Consider the following 19,019-nt stretch of genomic DNA (forward strand, 5'->3'; position numbering starts at 1 on the left):
GACATAACAGAGTATTCTGTTTCGCCCATGATACCTCCCATGCGTTGCCATTCCTGAGGTCTAAGGTGTTATTTCTCTGTGCCCTGTAAATTTACTGCCATATCTTCCTTTACCTTTCAAACCGAAACATAGCCATGCAAAGACAGTTTCACGGTAAAAACACGAATGGAACAGAGGTGCCCAAGCAAATGACTTTTAAACAAAGTCTCCCTCTGGTCCCTCATATCTATTTGGGGTCGGCGTAATATATTTTCTTCTTGATCTCTATTTGCAATTATCTCGATATACACCCATTTTCGGGCCATGCCATCTTTCACACAGTCTACCTATCTCTTTTTGAGTCTCTCAACACTTATAACCATCCACATTTATATAGTCTGTGTATACATTTATGAGTAAAATTACAAATAATTATAATATAACAAATCGCTATCACACAAACTGAACCCCTGCCATTGGATTGAAAAACAAAACGTGACAGCGAGAAAATATTGCCACTTGTACTGAAGCAGGTGCGCTTTGTGCCAGTAAGAAAATAACGATTAACTGTGTGTATCGAAATAGAATTATGTTTAATACAGTATTAATGTTAATACTCTAAAAGCTAGTGGACAAGTAAAATATAAAAGTAACGACTTGGACTGGGTATTTAGAAATACTGTCGTAAATTATTGTTTTTCAAACGTCTTCTTTTACTTTGTAATTAGTACCTAATTTGTAAGTGAATTAAGTTGTATTTTGTTTGATGCCGTTAGGATTTAAGTGTTTAAATTCAAGATACAAGAAGATGTTTTATTATGGGCCCAGTAATTGTACAGATTTCGAAAAAATGAAGAAAGACATAAGGATTATTGTAAGAATAAGATAAAATTTATTTAATAAGTAGTTTTTTTGGATACAAATATTTTCTATTTTTTCTTTTACGCTGCGTCCCATCTAGGTGTAAAATTGGACAAAAAAACAACACTACTTAAATTATGAAATGAAATTTTATCAATCGAGAGTATTGTTGAAACGTTGATCAATAAAATCAATAAAGAGCGTAAGACACAGATATGAATTTATAAATATAAAAAAAAAATATCAAGAAATCTCACGTATCTGAGGGCCTACCATGAAATGTTTTCTGAAATTTCTAAGCCAAATGAAACAAAAATTTGATGTTAAAATTATATAATACATGCCGTTTGCAAATATTAAAAATATTGAAACATTGTTCCTTTTGACTTTTATGATAGGATGTATGACGAACGAAATGTTAAACTCCATTTATTGATCCGATTTTGGTATAAACAAAAACACGAAATTGAGTCCGAAATTTCGGAATTTCATTTCATAGTAGATCCGCTGATGCTTTTTAGCAATTTTCAAATGTCATTTTTACAATTACTGTCAATAAAAATGACATTGATATCCCACTTTGTAATGCAAATGTTAAATTTTAAATTGTGTGCCAGAAAACAAAACAAAATCTTAAGAACATATTCTCATCATCATAATTTCAGCCATTATCCGTCTACTGCTGGACATAGGTCTCCCCCATAAACTACCATAAGGAACGGTCCTGAGGTACTTGCCCTAAGAACATATGTGTAAGATAAATTAGTTAAAAAATGTATATATATTTTTTATGATATACAATGACACGATCCAGTCTCCATATGTTTCAGAAACATTTAAGAAAAAAAATTCTGGTTATATGTTTAGAATTATTTTGTTTAATTCCGCTACCATCAGTATGTACATGACTGAGAACACTCGAAGATTGGCCACCACTTTTACTACCAGAAGTTCCACAAACTTTCATATTAGACATCAATCTTCGACTGCCATTTTGATCGTGCACGTTATGCGACACGTGTTCTCTTTTAAACGAGGCATCTTCAGGCAAAAAAAGCATTTTTTAAAATGTCTTCATAATAATTAAGGTATTTTAAAAGTATTTCTTACAAATTTTAGTGCTTTCAATTTTAATGAAATGAAGTTAGAGGAAAAGAAAATAATAAATAATTTACTTCGCAAAAAAGTTTACGATCGTAACAAGAAACTAAAATGATAATACGTTCTATTATTTACAAAAAATCAATTATTAAAATTGCTTTAGAATTCCTAAATATACGTTTTACAATACAAAAAATTTACAGTCGAGTAGTAAAATTGTTTCTTCACTTATAAATAGTAAAATACAAACTGCTTGCTCTGTCTGTACGTTCATTGGTTATAGTTGAGTTTGCATTGAATCTTTTGAATTACGGAATACTGTTACATTAAGTACCTATCAAATAACTACCTTCTAACATAAGTTACAGGTATTTATTGAGGAACATGAATGGATTTTCATAAAGGGTATGTTTCACAGCTAAACAGGATAAACAAAAGACATAATTATACACATAATTAAACCCTTTGTGTATTATTTCTTAACAATCTCTGCTGTTGCGTTTCATATCTATGACGTTACTTATTGAAATAAGAACATCACATTTTAGAATTTATTTATAATTGAATTAAATTGCTTATGTTAAACAAACATTAATCCACGAAAGCCGTGTAGGTTTTTATTTTATTTTATACAACGTAGAATGGCAAACAAGCTGACGGCCCACCTGATGAAAAGTGGTAACCGTCGCCTATAGACATGAGCAGTACCATGGACATAAAAGAGTATACAGTTTCGCCCATGATACCTCCCATGCGTTGTCATTCCTGAGGACTCAGGTGTTATTCCTCTGTACCCAGTAAATTCACGCCATATCCCACCCTTGAAACACAGCCATGCAAACACTTCTGCTTCACGGTTGAAACACGAATGGGACAGAGGTACCAAAGCAATCGACTTTTGTACAAAGTCTCCCTCTGGTCTGGTAGGTTCCGGTATAGAATAGGCCACCCCTTCCTTTCTCGTGGGTGTCGAAAGAGGCGACTAAGGGAGGTTATCGTGGAAGGATGGACAGTAGCGTCCCTCTTAAAACATCACCAAAAGCCAAATTGCAGTTGCCGGGGGGGAAAGGGATTGTTAGCAATGGAGTTTGACAGCCTCATTGCTAGCAATGTGCCCTATTAGGTCGACCTCCACGTGATTACCCCTGTAAACCATCGTGAACAATTCTTGTTGAATTCATCACGATGGGCTAACTGACCTGCTTCATCCTCACCTATCATCCTTCACTGGTTCCCCGCCGGTGTATACTGATAGTGCGGGAGGGGTTAGGTACTATTCTATTATTACCCATAAAAAAAACTGCAGTCCAACCAGCCTCTCAAACGTGCTAACTAATGAAAAACCTCCATGATAGGAAAGGTTTAGCAGTGGATACCACTTACCACAACCACGGGCAAGGAAGCCAGGACCCATTCTATGCCGGGACCACACAAAATAGAAACATATATATTATGCTAATCGCAAAATAAATCTATATGTAAAACTCGATCCAAGAAATGTTATTTATAATCTTTATATAAACGTTACAGGCACACTAGTTTCATATTCATTGTTTCTTCAGTATATTTCCCTCGTGTGTTCTAGGTTGAAGGAAAAAATAGGAAAATCTCATTGAGATGCATGACTAAATAAATGAAAATTGATATTTCTAGACGGGAAAAATTTCTTTTTCGAAATAGAAATACTGCTGTTGTAAGTAAATGAGAACTTACTTTATAGATATTATAAAGTTGCAATTGTATAAAAATGGAAAATTTATATTATATTAATATTTTACTATGCATTAGAGAAAGACTCTACCAGACTTACTCTACTACTCGCTTTTACAAGAAGGAGACTTTGTACAAAACTTGTTTGCTTTGACACCTCTGACCCATTCATGTTTCTACCGTGAAGCAGTTGTGTTTACATGGCTGTGTTTCGGTTTGAAGGGTGGGATGTGGCAGTGAATTTACAGGGTACAGTGGAATAACACCTAAGTCCTCAGGAATGGCATCAGGAATGGAATAGGGATATTATGGGCAAAACTGTATACTCTGTTATGTCCATGGTGCTGCTCATGTCTATAGACGACGGCTACCACTTTCCATTAGGTGAGCCGTCAGTTTGTTTGCCATTCTAAATTGCATAAAAAAAAAAGTAATTTTCTTGGGTACTTCTATCTCTTTTAAGTTTCTGACGTAATGTAGCTATTTTATATCTATTTCTAAATACTTTTTAAGGTACATATTTTATTATATAACATCTTATTATTCATATTTTTTTTTTTTAATATTTGCTTCGCGGATCTGCAGTAATCTTTTACTGTGTAAATAAATTTATTGATTCAACGATCGGTTGTTACCATACGTAAGTCTATAACGCCATTCGTATTGAATAATAGCATCAAATGTACAGCATTCGACAGCTTACGTACCAACGTACAGCAAATGCTACACGCAAGATTTGTTCGCATCATGAAATCGGAGATATATTTTATAAACGTGTGTACATTGCTTTAATATTTATTTATTAATTTATTTATACTTGTACAAAGGTGTAGCACTTATAATTAATACACTAGTTAAAACAATTTATAGTACCAACACATTTACACAAGAAACAGGGTAATACTAAATTCAAATTAATTTTGGATACTAAGGGTGTTTATATAAGATCTCTTATTATTGATTTAATATATATATAAGCAGCAAACAGAAACAAGAGTATTGTTGATATGAAATATAAATTTAATTTCATCCACACTAACCTAACTAATTTCAAGTTTATATAAATTTATTTATTTATTTTTTATTTATTTATTTAAGGCAAACAAACAGCTAAAATAATACATAATTATGTACTTAAATAGTTATTTGGTAGCCACTAGAATTTGCACAAAATAAAATACAAGTAAACGAAACACAAAATTAGACAATACTAAATTAAACAAAATTAAACAAACAAATACTATTGAAAACTACAGCAACATTGTCAATAATAACGCTCAGAAGTTAATAAAACATTTTTTCAGAGTAATACATTATATGAAAATAATACCTGATTAATCATTAAAAAAAAATTGATAATAATTTAGAACAAAAAAAAATTAGGAAAAATTAAGACTTCTGACTGTATATTAAAGAAAAAAAAAGTGCTGAGGATTTTTTTCTACCTGTCGTATTAGTAGAAATACTGTATCACGGCCAATTATGAATCCATGTTTGTGACAAGAAATGTAAACAACTAAAGACAATTTCATTCGTAAAAGTCCAAAAATGAGTTAATGCCTGATTGCAATAAGGTACAATGTCGTATACACTGTAAACAAAGCGAGCTGCATTTTTTAAAGCATAGTAAATGCGCAACTTTAAGATAATTCATGTGTTAGAATTGTGTACACATAATAAGTATAAGTCACAAACATTTCTAATGTTTTTGAAAATATATATTTGTTTTTGTACTTATTCTGTCAATAAATGAATATGTTCCTTCCACGACAAATTTTGATCAAGAATTAAACTAAGATTTTTTTTTATACAACTTAGAATGGCAAACAAGCTAACGGCTCACCTGATGGAAAGTGGTAACCGTCGCCTATAGACATGAGCAGTACCATGCACATAACAGAGTATACTGTTTCGCCCATGATACCCCCCATGCGTTGCCATCCCTGAGGACTCAGATGTTATTCCTCTGTACCCAGTAAATTCACGCCATATCCCACCCTTCAAACCGAAACACAGCCATGAAAACACAACTGCTTCACGGTAGAAACACGAATGGGACAGAGGTACCCAAGCAATCGTCAGTTCTGGAGTAATTTGTAAATAAATCACCTTTACAATATTATCACTAAATCACAATATTATTTGTAAGTAAAGTCCACATTTATTACCAAATATGCGATATTTCATAACAATCGCAATTTCAATTATTTACTTGTATTAATAACACATTAATAGAACTTATAAATAAGACCATGTATTGACTCCATCGAGTCCACATAATTTATCGACTATTATACACCCGTACCGTATGGTCCCGGCATAGGCCACCCTTTCCTTTCCCGTGGGTGTCGTAAGGATCGACTAAGGGAAGGCGAGGGATGGGCAGCAGCGTTCGTCTTTAAACATATGTTATGCTTTATACTCGTATACAAACTTTATAGATACTTTTCTTCTTAGGTTCTCAAGGTTGACTGGAAGATATCCCTTTAAAAGTTAAGTCCGGCTGTGTACATTTTTGCTATAACCTAATATTTAAGTTAAAAAGTAAATGTACAAAATCATATAAATAAATAAATACAATTACATTGTACATTTAATATGAGCATTATACGAAAAATACATAACGCTGAGTTAATATTTACTTGTTCCTTCTGTTTCATGAAGTCACTTGTTTAATTGAACTGAATATGATTTCGGGAATCTTCCTAAACAAATATAACAAATGAACCTTTGAGGTTTTATTAGGTATATATATATATATATGTATATGTATATATATAATAATATTGTATATATATATATATATATATATATATATATATACAATATTATTGAAAAATGATGGCATATAATATATAATAGCACAAACTACCTTCTTTTTATTTAAAATCCATCAGAATATATAGACACTTTGGTTTGTTTGTTGCTGGTAATTCTCTTGTTTTTGAGTAAATTCTTCTTCCTACTCTTATCCCAATTATTATATAGGGTTGGCGTAATATGTTTTTTATCTATATTACTTTTAGATTTGGCTTAGTTTTACTCGTACGATCGGCCACCAATATATATATATATATATATATATATATATATATATATATATATATATATATATATATATATATATATATATATATATATATACACATATATACTACTCAGGCGGATTGGCAACCGTAGTTAGGCTATGGAGATGTTTTAAGAGGGACGCTGCTGCTCATCGCTCACCCTCCCTTAGTCGATTCTTACGACACCCACGGAAAAATAAGGGGTGGCCTATTCTATCATATACATAAACATATATACATACATATATATAACATAAATTTTTATCTCAAAATTCTTTGAATTATATTATAAAGTTTAAAATACGTAACACTGTATTTGAATGGCGTATATTTTTATCGTTAAATAAGAATTATTAGTAGTTAATGTAAAAGTCATAGTTCACTTCACAATACGATTTGATTAATATCTTTATTAAACTAGTAAAATATTACTCAACCGATAAAGCAAGATTAATGTCACCAAATGAAATTTACCAAGTTGAGACGAAGCCAGAAGTGGGTGGGATGGGGGAAATTGTGCTAATGATAGCTTTGGATCTAAGTGGCTTTGTTTGTTGGCTTTTTGGCCGTGACGTTATTTATTAGAGAGCCAGAACGTTTTTATGGCAACAGACTGTTGCTTGCCAAAGCGTATTGTTCAATTCTGGCAAAGAAACGTTTTAAGAGAAGATTTTGGATTTATATAAGTTTTATTTTCGTTGATCGCTGAATATTATTATTAATGGACACATAAAGCAGTATTTGATTAATGTATTGAGATATGATGATGTTTGGATGTTTGTTATATAATTACTATTTGGCTTTAGAGATAGCACCATCAAAATAAGAATAGGCCAAGACACCATACCGGCATATACAGACTAACAGTGTATGCCGGCTGCAAATACAGCGACCCGGAGGTTGTCGTCTCCGGAGTAGAAGCCGGGGTAATGGGGTACGCCTCGAGGCCCCTACCTCGACCGCCCACACATCATCTGGCGGGCAAAGAGAAGCCCTTGATTGATTGAAAATAGGCCACCACTTTCTTTACTGTGAGTGTCGTAAGAGGCGACTAAGGAGACATAATGGTAGAGGAATAATTAGCAGCGTCCCTCTTAAAATATCTCTAAAAGACTTACTGCGCTTGCTAACCTGCCCACCAAGCGTGACAACAACTGGCAAAACTCCCCTCAAAGAGATGTCTTATGTTCAGTATTGGCCAGTTAATGGCTGAAATGATTATATCTCCTTATATGCATCTATACGTGAGTATCATTATTTCAGCCATTAAAAATTTATTTTATTTATTAATATATTAATAATAATCAAACAATACAGGCATACTTATATTTACAAATGTTAATATTGCAGTCATATCGAACGCACGGCCATCGAAAATTTTCTCTACAAGTATAATAGTATAGTAGCTTCCTAAAAAAAGATTTAAATTGTGAACGCACCAACAAAGTACGGGATGTTTCATAAATAAAAAAAAAAAGAAATATACGTTACGTAGTAAACATTTGAATTTAGATCGTGGGATTGTGTATTTACATATAGATTTGTTTTTGGAACGAGCAGTTTGTTTGTTCCGAAAAGAACAACGGCCACTTTAATTACAACAAAATTAATATGAAACCAACACGGGGTTAAATCCTATTGAATACAAAAGGAATTATGAAAATTGGTTTAAATTGGCGACGTAATCGCCATCATTTAGTCGAAGAAAAAATCTGATAAATGAAAAATCTCTTTCTTCAAGAAGTCTCTTTCAAATTATAAATTTGTTAAAAATTATGAATACCCCAGCGTCATCTAGTTCTAGACGATAATATATGGCATAAAATGTGGAAAGAAAATAATATATTAATATTGGATGGAATGTAATTTTTTGGAATATGTTTCTTTAAATTGACACGTTGTCTTTATTTCCCTATTCTCCTCTTAAGATATCCTAGGGTTGAAACAATTTGGTAACTAATTTGTTTTCAATTGTCTTCAAAAAAAAAGAAGAAGATTCTCAATTGATTTTGTTTTTTTTTTATCTATATAACCTCAAATCTCCGGGGGGAAAGGGATTGTTAGTAATGGAGACTGAGAATTCCATTGCTAGCAATATACCCAACCAGGTCGACCTCCTCGCGGTTCCCCCTGGAAACTATCATGGTTAATTCCTGAAGAATTCATCATGATGGGCTAACTGGCCTGTTTTCATTCTCATCTATCACCCTTCACTGGTGCTCCGCCAGCGTATCCCATTAGCGCAGGCGGGGTTACCATACCATTTTCACCCATCAAAACAACCTCAAATCTCCGTCATTTTCAAATTCAAATTGTCCATATTGTAATTTATCAACCAACTTCAAAAAGAATGTGATGTTAAATTCTGTCGCATTTTCTTTACATTTATTACCTCAAAACTCTGTCAGTTGTAAATCTTTTAGCAAAATTCTTTTTTTTTATCTAAATGAATGTACTTTTTATTTGGTCTTATAATTTTTTTATCAAAACTGGTTTAGTAATTCAATTGTCGTATCAAAATAGTGCCACGGTTTAAATTGGCATTTTTTTTTAATGAAATTAGACCTACTTGTTTATACACTAAGATATGTCTAGTAAATTTGATATGTCTAGTAATATTACAACTCCATGTTTTGCTATTTTATCAACGAAATATCACAATGCCATGTCATATCAAGATATATCATACGGTCCAACAAATAAGCTTCGACAGTACGCATACCCGCAATGTAGACACTCAAGGTCAATTCACCTAATACGAATAGCACTGAAATGATTCTATCTCATTGTATGATATATACTTTTTTTTTATTTATTATCACAAAAAAAAAACAAGAGTTACAGAAATTATGTTACATTACCAGAGGGAGACTTTGTACAAACGTCGATTGCTTGGGTACCTCTGTTACATTCGTGTTTCAACCGTGAAGCAGTTGTGTTTGCATGGCTGTGTTTCGGTTTTAAGGGTGGGATATGGCGTGAATTTATAGGGTACAGAGGAATAACACCTGAGTCCTCAGGAATGGCAACGTATGGGGGGTATCATGGGCGAAACAGTATGTCCATGTTACTGCTCATGTCTATAGGCGACGGTTACCACTTTCCATCAGGTGGACTGTCAGCTTGCTTGCCATTCTAAGTTGTATAAAAAAAAAAACTATTTATATAATCTAAGCTGTGTACATACTTGTATATACTTCCATTGATAAATTATATTACTCTGGTTTAAAATATTTCGATTAGTTTAGACTATATTGCTTCATTGCATGTTGTTTATAATCATTCCATATTTCAGACAAAAAAGAGTTTTATTTGTTTATTCTTTAAATTTCTATTACAACGGTACAGAATTATTTTTATGCGAGTGTTTGCCTCTAACAAAAATAAAACTATAGTACATTGAAGACCTTTTAAAACAATAAATGAGCACATAGATTACTTCTATTACTGACAGCTATTCTGTAATAAAGTTAGTAGACATAATAAGTTGTCTCTTTCACTCGCGACCAAACGTAATATGTAAGACAAAGACTGTCTCCAGCACTAAGTTTCGCATGGCTTGCCACTGCGGATAGATACCGAGAGCTCTGAGGCTAATGAAATCATTCGTTTGTTCGCAGAAGCCGGCGGACTCCGCACCACTGAACTCCGTATAACGCCGCGTGTCGTCCAGAGAGGGAGAAATGTCACTATGGAGTGTGTATACCAGACACACGACTATAGTATTTACTCGGTCAAGTGGTACAGGGGAGTTCAGGAGTTCTACAGGTACTCTCCTTTGGAAACTCCCACCACTAGGGTAATGCCGGTCAATGGAATTAAAGTTGATGTAAGTATATCTAACAGTAATAAGTAAAGTCAACAATAGTACTGTTGTAATATAGATACATATATGGTATCAGTTAAAATTATAGACCTATTTATTATAATTATAAGCAACTTCGAAAAGGAGAAAGATATGAATTTGCTTGTATTTTTGGCAGACTTCAAAAAGGAAGCCCATAATTTAATTGTTTTTAATGTTGGTTCCCTGAAAACTCCGACCGACAATATCTCATAACATCAGAGGTCTACAGTGAAATATTTTCCAAAATTTCGGAGCCGAATCTAACACAAATTTGATGTCAATATCACATAATACTACTAACTAATATGTTAAGAAATATTAAAAATGTTAAAATATCATTTAAATATCTTTGGTAAGGTAGAATTTATGACGAACGACATAGCTCACAACAAGTTTCATTTACTGGGCCGATTCCAATATGAACAAAAACACAAAATTGAATCTTAAATTCGAAAATTTCATGATAGACCCCTATTGGTCAAGTTTTAAGGAATTTTAGAGGACATAGTTACGTTGATTTTCATGAGGCACTGTACATAAAGATTGACCCGACCATGTGTGTAGGCATCCTATAATTATTTGATGCCCACTCCAGGATCCAAGCAAAACTTCACAAAAATCTGAGAGTACGCCTCTTCGTACACATTTCTTTCGTGAGATGGTGATGCCTTCTGACGTCAAGAGTTTCCAGGCCTCTTTGTCGTAGACCTTAATCTATCTTAAACTAAGACTACTCGCTCTCATATTCTTTGTCGTATGAAGCTTCATTCTTTTTAATAATCCTAGATATGAATTTCGAATAATCAGAGATATAGGCAGAGATTCGATCTTGAATCCTACGATTTCATTTGATCTTAAAATTCCGGTCTGTAATTATACATATATATCCAACTGAGCTATAATAACTGTAGGGCTAGTAATAGTACTAGCCTTAGGTATAGTGAAGGTTAAAAATTGTTTTTTTTTTTCACAGAGGTTAAGATCCAATGAAACACACGTGGTATTGTTACGAGTGACGCCGCCACTGAGCGGGAACTACAGCTGTGAGGTGATACTGAATGCTCACTCGTACCCTCACCAGACCGCCACAGCGAGGCTTGACGTTGTTGGTGAGTTGATGACGTCATCGTTATTTTTAACCGACTTCAAAAAGAAGGAGGTTCTAAATTTGCTTGTGCCTCTTTTCGTTTGTCACGTAATAACTCCGTTAGTTGTAAACCGATTTGGAAAATTATTTCTTTATCTGAAAGATATGCTTACATCCCATTGGGTCCCATAGAAATTTTATCAGAATCATTTAAAACGAAAATACTAGGTTTTGCCACATTTAAAGTTGTAGTTTATTTCGTTGAACACCATCTTAATAATTATTTACGTGCAGTTTATTTTCTTTTTATTTAAATTCTTTAATAGATTTTGAACTGGTAAAAAATAATTTAAACTAAATAAATTAAGCATACGATATCAGTTTTAGAAGAATTCAAATTGTTACTAAACTTTCACATTTTTTTTTATTATTATTTTCAATTGAAACATAAGTGACATATTTTCAATTCATTTTGCATGATTAGAGAAATAAAATATTTCATAACAAATAATTTGAATCTTGCTAAAAGTCATCAAAACATCTAATCATTCCATTTTTTAAAATATTATTTTAGATTTAAAAACTCGTACTTTGATAATTTATTTTTAATAAACGCATTGTAACAAAGCAAAAGTTTTTAAAATAATTATAAATCAACATACTGAAGTTACATCAACAGGTCACAAACACGAAAATGGTAAATTAATTATAAAAACACCTTCGTGTACGACAAACGCCAAAAGAAACCGCTGCGTCAAATTGCTGTCAACTCAACTCGAAGGAAGCGTACACAAATATGCAACAAGCGCGTCATTAGATTAAGGTTTCCGCGAATCCCTGATTTCAATTAGGGATTTCTTGGAACTGTGCATGTTATAGTAAAATATTTCTTCAATATTTCATTATTGGGTTCACGCTTTATATCAATTAATTGCAATTCTTAGAAGTAGCGAATATAGTGCAGTTGTTTATTAAAAAAAATTACTGTCATTTGCTTCGTGCTTCATCAGGCGCGTAAAGCAGTGTTCCAGTAAGTTACCTTTGTGTGCAACTGCCTATGTAAGTCTTTTTAACCCCCTGAAAGAGCTCAGGTCAGGGGAACTCGGGGCCAAACACTTTTCCACCGGATTCGTCTGCCTAGAGCGACTAACCCCTGGTCTTAGCCATCATTGTCTTTGACAGCTGGCTTCTTCTTTTTGCAAGCTGCTAATAATGGATAAACCTATATATACAATTGATATAAAAATAAATAAATATAAAAAAAATCTTATTTGTATAAACGGAACACGCACGCACAACGGCCCAAATGAGAGGCTAAGTGCGGAAAACAGAGTCTTTCTTCTTACAAACGGAACACGCGTTCGCGTATGTACGCGTATTGTACACGTGGACAGTGGGCTCGATGGGTTGCGTCACTTATTTTACTAATACCGTAATTTTAGTAATGAATTATCTAAGTATTTTTAAACGTCGTGTTACCTTTTCATAGTTATTATTATTGTACTTGACCTTAATCTTTAATAAAAAATCGCACATTGTGTTCTGGAAATAAATTATGTATGTGAAAGGCGAACCAGTAGGGTTTTTTTTATACTACTGAGGTGGCAAACAAACATATGGCCCACCTGATGGTAAGCAGTAACCGTAGCCTATGAATGCCTGCAATATCAGAGGTATTACGCGCGCGTTGCCGACCCTGAAGAAACCTCTTTACCCATCTTTTGAAGAACCCCATGCTGTAGTCCTCGGAAAACTTCAGCAGGTAGCTCAAAAAGGTGATATGTCGGTAGGTGCAAAAAGCAGCCGGTTTCTAGTATTTTAATGACTAAATAACTGCGTTGTAAATTAATAATAAATAAATATAAAAAAAAAAAACACAAAAATATTAAATCGAAAAGTTCTTTCACCTGTGGAAAGCTATATTATCAGCAAATAACATGGGTTGTATTTTATTTTCATAAAAATCGTGCGAGCCAAAATAGGTTGCTAGTTTACTATACAGAAATGAAATCTCTTCCTCGCTGGCAAAACTGTGGATTCCGTAGAACGACATAACGAAAACATAACTACGACATTACAAATGTTTGAACAAGTAAATGATTTTAATTCTTTAATATTATTAAGACGTTTTATTTTAAGATCTAGCAATAACTCTATTCGAATATTGTTGTATAAAATGCTTTGAATTGCAAAATTTCCAAGCTCCAACTCTGGTTAGTTATGAATGGAGGATAGTCCTTAATATTATATTCAAAGGAGAATTTAAATTAAATATAAGTTTAGTATAAGTATAAATTTGGAATATGAACTATGACTACAGTAGGGTATTATAAAATATCACGTATACTAAATTTAGTAACGTACCGTGGGTTTCCCCGCGAAAATACCACTACTTATTATACATGCACAAGATTACGAAGATGTTTGTATGGATGTTTCTCTATCAAGCTCATTACTAGTAAGTTAAGCCTAACAGGTCGACCTTCATGCAGTTCTCTCTGGAAATTGTCATGTACAATTTTTGAAGATTTCATCACAACAGAGGGAGACTTTGTACAAAAATCGATTGCTTGGGTACCTCTGTCTCATTCGTGTTACAACCGTGAAGCAGTTGTGTTTGCATGGCTGTGTTTCGGTTTGAAGGGTGGGATATGGCGTGAATTTACTGGGTACAGAGGAATAACACCTGAGTCCTCAGGAATGGCAATGCATGGGGTGTATCATGGTCGAAACAGTATACTCTGTTATGGCCATGGTACTGCTCATATCTATAGGCGACGGTTACCACTTTCCATCAGGTAGGCCGACAGCTTGTTTGCCAATCTAAGTTGTATAAAAAAAATAGATCTACTGACATGCTTCGTTTTTACCTTTAAGAAAAGAGCATACATATTCCTTTTTAAAAGGTCGACAGCACACCTGCAATACTGTTGGTGTTGTGTATGATTATGGGCGGCGGTAGTCACTTACTATCACGTGACCCATACGCCTCCAGTGTTGTAAAAAAAACCTGGCATCTCATACTAGTATCTCACTAACGTAAACCGATAGCCATTCCATTTTCATACATAAAAAAATTGTTTAGAAATAGCAACACATATGTAGTAATAGGAGGCGCTATAGCGCTATATATCCTCTCCGGGGGGGAAAGGGATTGTTAGTAATGAAGATTGAGAATCTCATTGCTAGCAAAATACCCAACCAGGTCGACTTCCTCGCGGTTCCCTCTGGAAACTATCATGGTTAATTCCTGATGAATTCATCATGATGGGCTAACTGGCCTGTTTTCATCCTCATCGATCACTCTTCATTGGTGCCCCGCCAGCGTATCCCGTTAGCGCAGGCGGGGTTACTATTCCATTTTCTACCAAAAAACAATAAATAGTTCTATATATATATCTTATGTTGAGTCTATATTGCTGTTAATATCTATAAGTGTTATTATTAATTTGCATTTGAAAGACCGTTGTCTTATTTGCTTTTCATGTCCTGTCCAAATTTGGTGATCTCTTCAACTGTGTTTTCAACTTCGAGTTCTTGGAAGGTCTAATATCTATAGAAGTGTAAAAGGAAGCCTTTTACACAATTAGGACTTTCTGGGGACAATAACTTTTTCAAAGATTCGAATCTAAATAGCTTCTACGAAATTAGACAAGAATCAGACTTGGTGATAATCATCTGAATATATCATATTTTAAACCGACTTCAAGAAAAAGAAGGATTTTTTTATGTTTGTTGCCTCATAACGCTGCCAGCTCAAAACCGATTTGAAATATGTTTTTTTTTATCTGAAAAATATACTTACACATTGATCCCACAGAAATTTTATCAAAATCAGATTATTTTAAAAATTTTAATATCTAAACTTTTAAATTAAAAAATTAAAATAACTAGTTTTGTTATAATCAGTTCTTTCTTTCTTGGACTTTTTTTTACTTTTAAATAAAATTTTTAGAAGTTTAAATATTACTATTGTAAACAATTGGCAGTACCTAAGTTTATTACATTCATGGAGATTGTCTAAAAACACACCGAGCCATGATTCCACTAAAACTGCCGTACTAAAACGACCATTGTCTTTCCTTGGAAATTTCTGGCAAAATAGGAGAGGTCTCGAGAAATCCAATTAGGGATAAATTACTAATGAATCTGCCGTTTCTTTTCCGTGTTTTTTTCCGCGCTTGGTATGAGAAATGCGTACATTGTGTTATTTTCTGATAGATGTGTGTGTATTATCGGAAATATTAAAGGTTACACACATTGGCAGACAGACTGACAGATTATATTGTATATAAGCAAATAGACCATTGATATACTAAAAACCCAAGATACACAATAGGAGAGTTCAAAAGTGGCATTGAAAATAGAGCGCATACAATCTCATGCATTCTTTTTTTACCTATCCAGTGTTGATTATAGTGAAACGTGCTTTTTTTATACAACAAAATGGCAAATAAGCTGATGGCCCACCTGATGGAAAGTGGTAACCGTCGCCTATAGACATAAGCAGTACCATGAACATAACAGAGTATACTGTTTCGCCCATGATACCCCCTATGCGTTGCCATTCCTGAGGACTCAGGTGTTATTCCTCTGTACCCTGTAAATTCACGCCATATCCCACCTTTCAAACTGAAACACAGCCATGCAAACACAACTGCTTCACGGTAGAAACACGAATGGGACAGAGGTACCCAAGCAATCGACTTTTGTACAGTCTCCCTCTGGTTTTTTTAACAAACTTTTGCAAAATTAAAGTAAATAGAGTACACTACTAAACATAGAGTTTCATGTGTGATAAATAATCAACCATATCTTCCGGCCACTGTATACCGTTCACTCAGGCAGAATTACTATTCCATTATCATCCATTAAAAGAAAAATATAAACAATCGCTTTCGAGACAAGTTTACACCACTAGAACACTCTCATAATAGTATACTACCATCAGTAAACAGGAATTGCAACGCATGGGTGGTATAATGGGCGAAACAGTATACTCTGTTATGTCCATGACACTGCTCATGTCTATAGGCGATAGTTTCCACTTTCCATCAGGTGGGCCGTCAGCTTGTTTGCCATTTTAAGTTGCATAAAAAAAAGCTATATCCTAATTTAGCACACAATAGGATACTTTATGCAATGATTCACGCGGGTATAGTTGTGTTCAACAAACAAATTCTTTATTTTGAATATATTACTATAATCAATTATAGAAGTTATTTTTTTTTCGCCAATTTCTTAAATATGAATTAATAGAATCCGTACATTCAATTCATTCCCGTATAAGAAGCAATAACGAGCAACAAAACTATCGGTTACGTGGTAATATATCAAGTTTACGGTTCATTTAACACGTTCGATATTCATTGGCCGGTGTTGTATTAGAATTATTGCCGCAAGTAAATAATATTGAATTTATATGAATTGTTGGCGCCGTACATATATTTTGTCCTGCATATAGATAGATAGATAGATAGATAGAAGACATTTATTACCATTACTAAGAAATTAAAACAACAAAAAGAAAAAAAAAACAATTAATGTTGCTGGTAATAGGAGCCGCCTCAGCTATTGCTATATACTCGTATGTACAGCTCCAGCGAGATGTACCTATATAGCGCTGATTTTCAGGCGGCCCCTTAACTTCTTTACCTTTAGCATGCGTGCGGGTCGCTAATACCTATTTCTCGGATGGGAGACTCAACACGCTTACCAACAAATACATAATACATTACAACACATACATAAAACATTACAATAAATACATAAAACATTACAACAAATACACAAAAAATTACAACCAAAACCGAAAAAATTAAACTCTGAATAAATTATCGCACTTCACAATGACAGCATCATAAAAAAAATAAAAAAAAGAACGTGAAGCGTCAGTTTCTCAACTGTTTAGAATTTGTTTCTCCAATAAGACTTTTTTAAGTTTATTTTTTAAAGTAATTTGGGACATATTAACATGCAAAGGAGGTGGTAGATCATTCCAGATTTTTGCTGCAGACAACCTGAAACTTCCTCTAAAGAAAACAGTTTTATGTGCAGGAAGCTTAATTCTGTCTGTAAATTTACTTCTAGTATTTCGACTATGTATATCTTTCGTCCAAAAAAATTTTTCATATAGATACTTAGGTTTTTTATTATGTGCAATTTTATGAATGAAACTGGCCAAATGGAGTTCTCTTCGATATGACATATTCAAGATACCTTTATCATATAATAGATAGATAGATAGATACTCTTTATTGTTTCCTCCAAAAGATTACAATAGTAAACTTATTATAAATACAAACAATTACAAGAAATAATCACAATGAGAAAACAACGGGCGACCTTATCGCTAAGAGCGGTCTCTTCCAGGCAACCTTTGGATGGAGAGGAGTAATTATAAACAAATAATAACCTTTTTTCAATTTTGCTTGGAAATGTGAGCATTATTTTGACAATCTTCTTAAAGATAAATCAAACTTGCCGTACTGGCCAAAAACATGCGGGCAGCGGCCGGCAAAATTGTATGAAAATCCATATCTGTCGTTTTTTGCGGCCAGATAAATTTTTTTTTTTTTTTTTTTTTTTTTTTACAACACAGGGGGCAAACGAGCATGCGGCTCACCTGATGGTAAGTGACTACCGCCGCCCATGGTCACCCACAACACCTACGGCATTGCAGGTGTGCTGCCGGCCTTTTAAAAAGGAATATGCTCTTTTCTTGAAGGTTATGTTGTCGTATCGGTTCGGAAATACTGCTGCTGGAAGTTGATTCCAAAGAGTGGTTGTGCGAGGAAGAAAGTGCCTTGAAAAACGCACGGTGGAGGACCGCCACTCGTCCAGATGGTTGGGATGAAATTTTAGTTTATGGCGGGTTGTACGATGGTGAAAATTTGCAGCAGGTATCAATCCGAACAATTCTTCAGAGCACTCCCCATGATAAATTCGGTAGAAGATGCACAGAGATGCAACATCTCTACGCAGTTTCAGTGGGTCGAGCCGGACAGTAAGACGCCGATCGTCAACAATTCGAGCTGCCCGACTTTGAATGCGGTCTAACGGAAGGAGTTGGTACTGTGGCGCTCCTACCCACAGGTGAGAACAGTATTCCATGTGTGGCCTCACTTGAGCTTTATACAGTTTCAGGCGGTTTTCTGGCGTGAAATACCGTCTCACCCTATTGAGCACCCCCAACTTTTTGGAAGCTATCTTAGCTTTTTCCTCCAGATGACCGCAAAACTGGACGTCGCTAGATATATCGACGCCAAGAATCCCCAGACTCGACTTATTATCAAGGGAAGTGCCCTGAAAGTGAGGTGATACGACAAACGGTGTCTTTTTTGCGGTGAACGCGCAGACTTGTGTC

The 19,019-nt window shown here is 34.1% G+C and overlaps 1 protein-coding gene across 1 annotated transcript in view; it reads left to right on the forward strand.

The window, feature by feature from the left end:
- Window positions 1-19,019, forward strand: part of LOC113510262 (uncharacterized) — a 136,963-nt gene that overhangs the window by 63,139 nt on the left and 54,805 nt on the right. Inside the window, exons 2-3 of the mRNA XM_031907402.2 lie at window positions 10,340-10,548; window positions 11,540-11,675. Coding sequence (XP_031763262.2) covers window positions 10,340-10,548; window positions 11,540-11,675 — 345 coding nt within the window. The remainder of the gene's footprint in view (window positions 1-10,339; window positions 10,549-11,539; window positions 11,676-19,019) is intronic.

This window comes from Galleria mellonella, unplaced genomic scaffold (assembly GCF_026898425.1).
Source record: "Galleria mellonella isolate WM207_F2 unplaced genomic scaffold, CSIRO_AGI_GalMel_v1 utg44, whole genome shotgun sequence".
NCBI classification, from domain to species: Eukaryota; Metazoa; Arthropoda; class Insecta; order Lepidoptera; family Pyralidae; genus Galleria; species Galleria mellonella.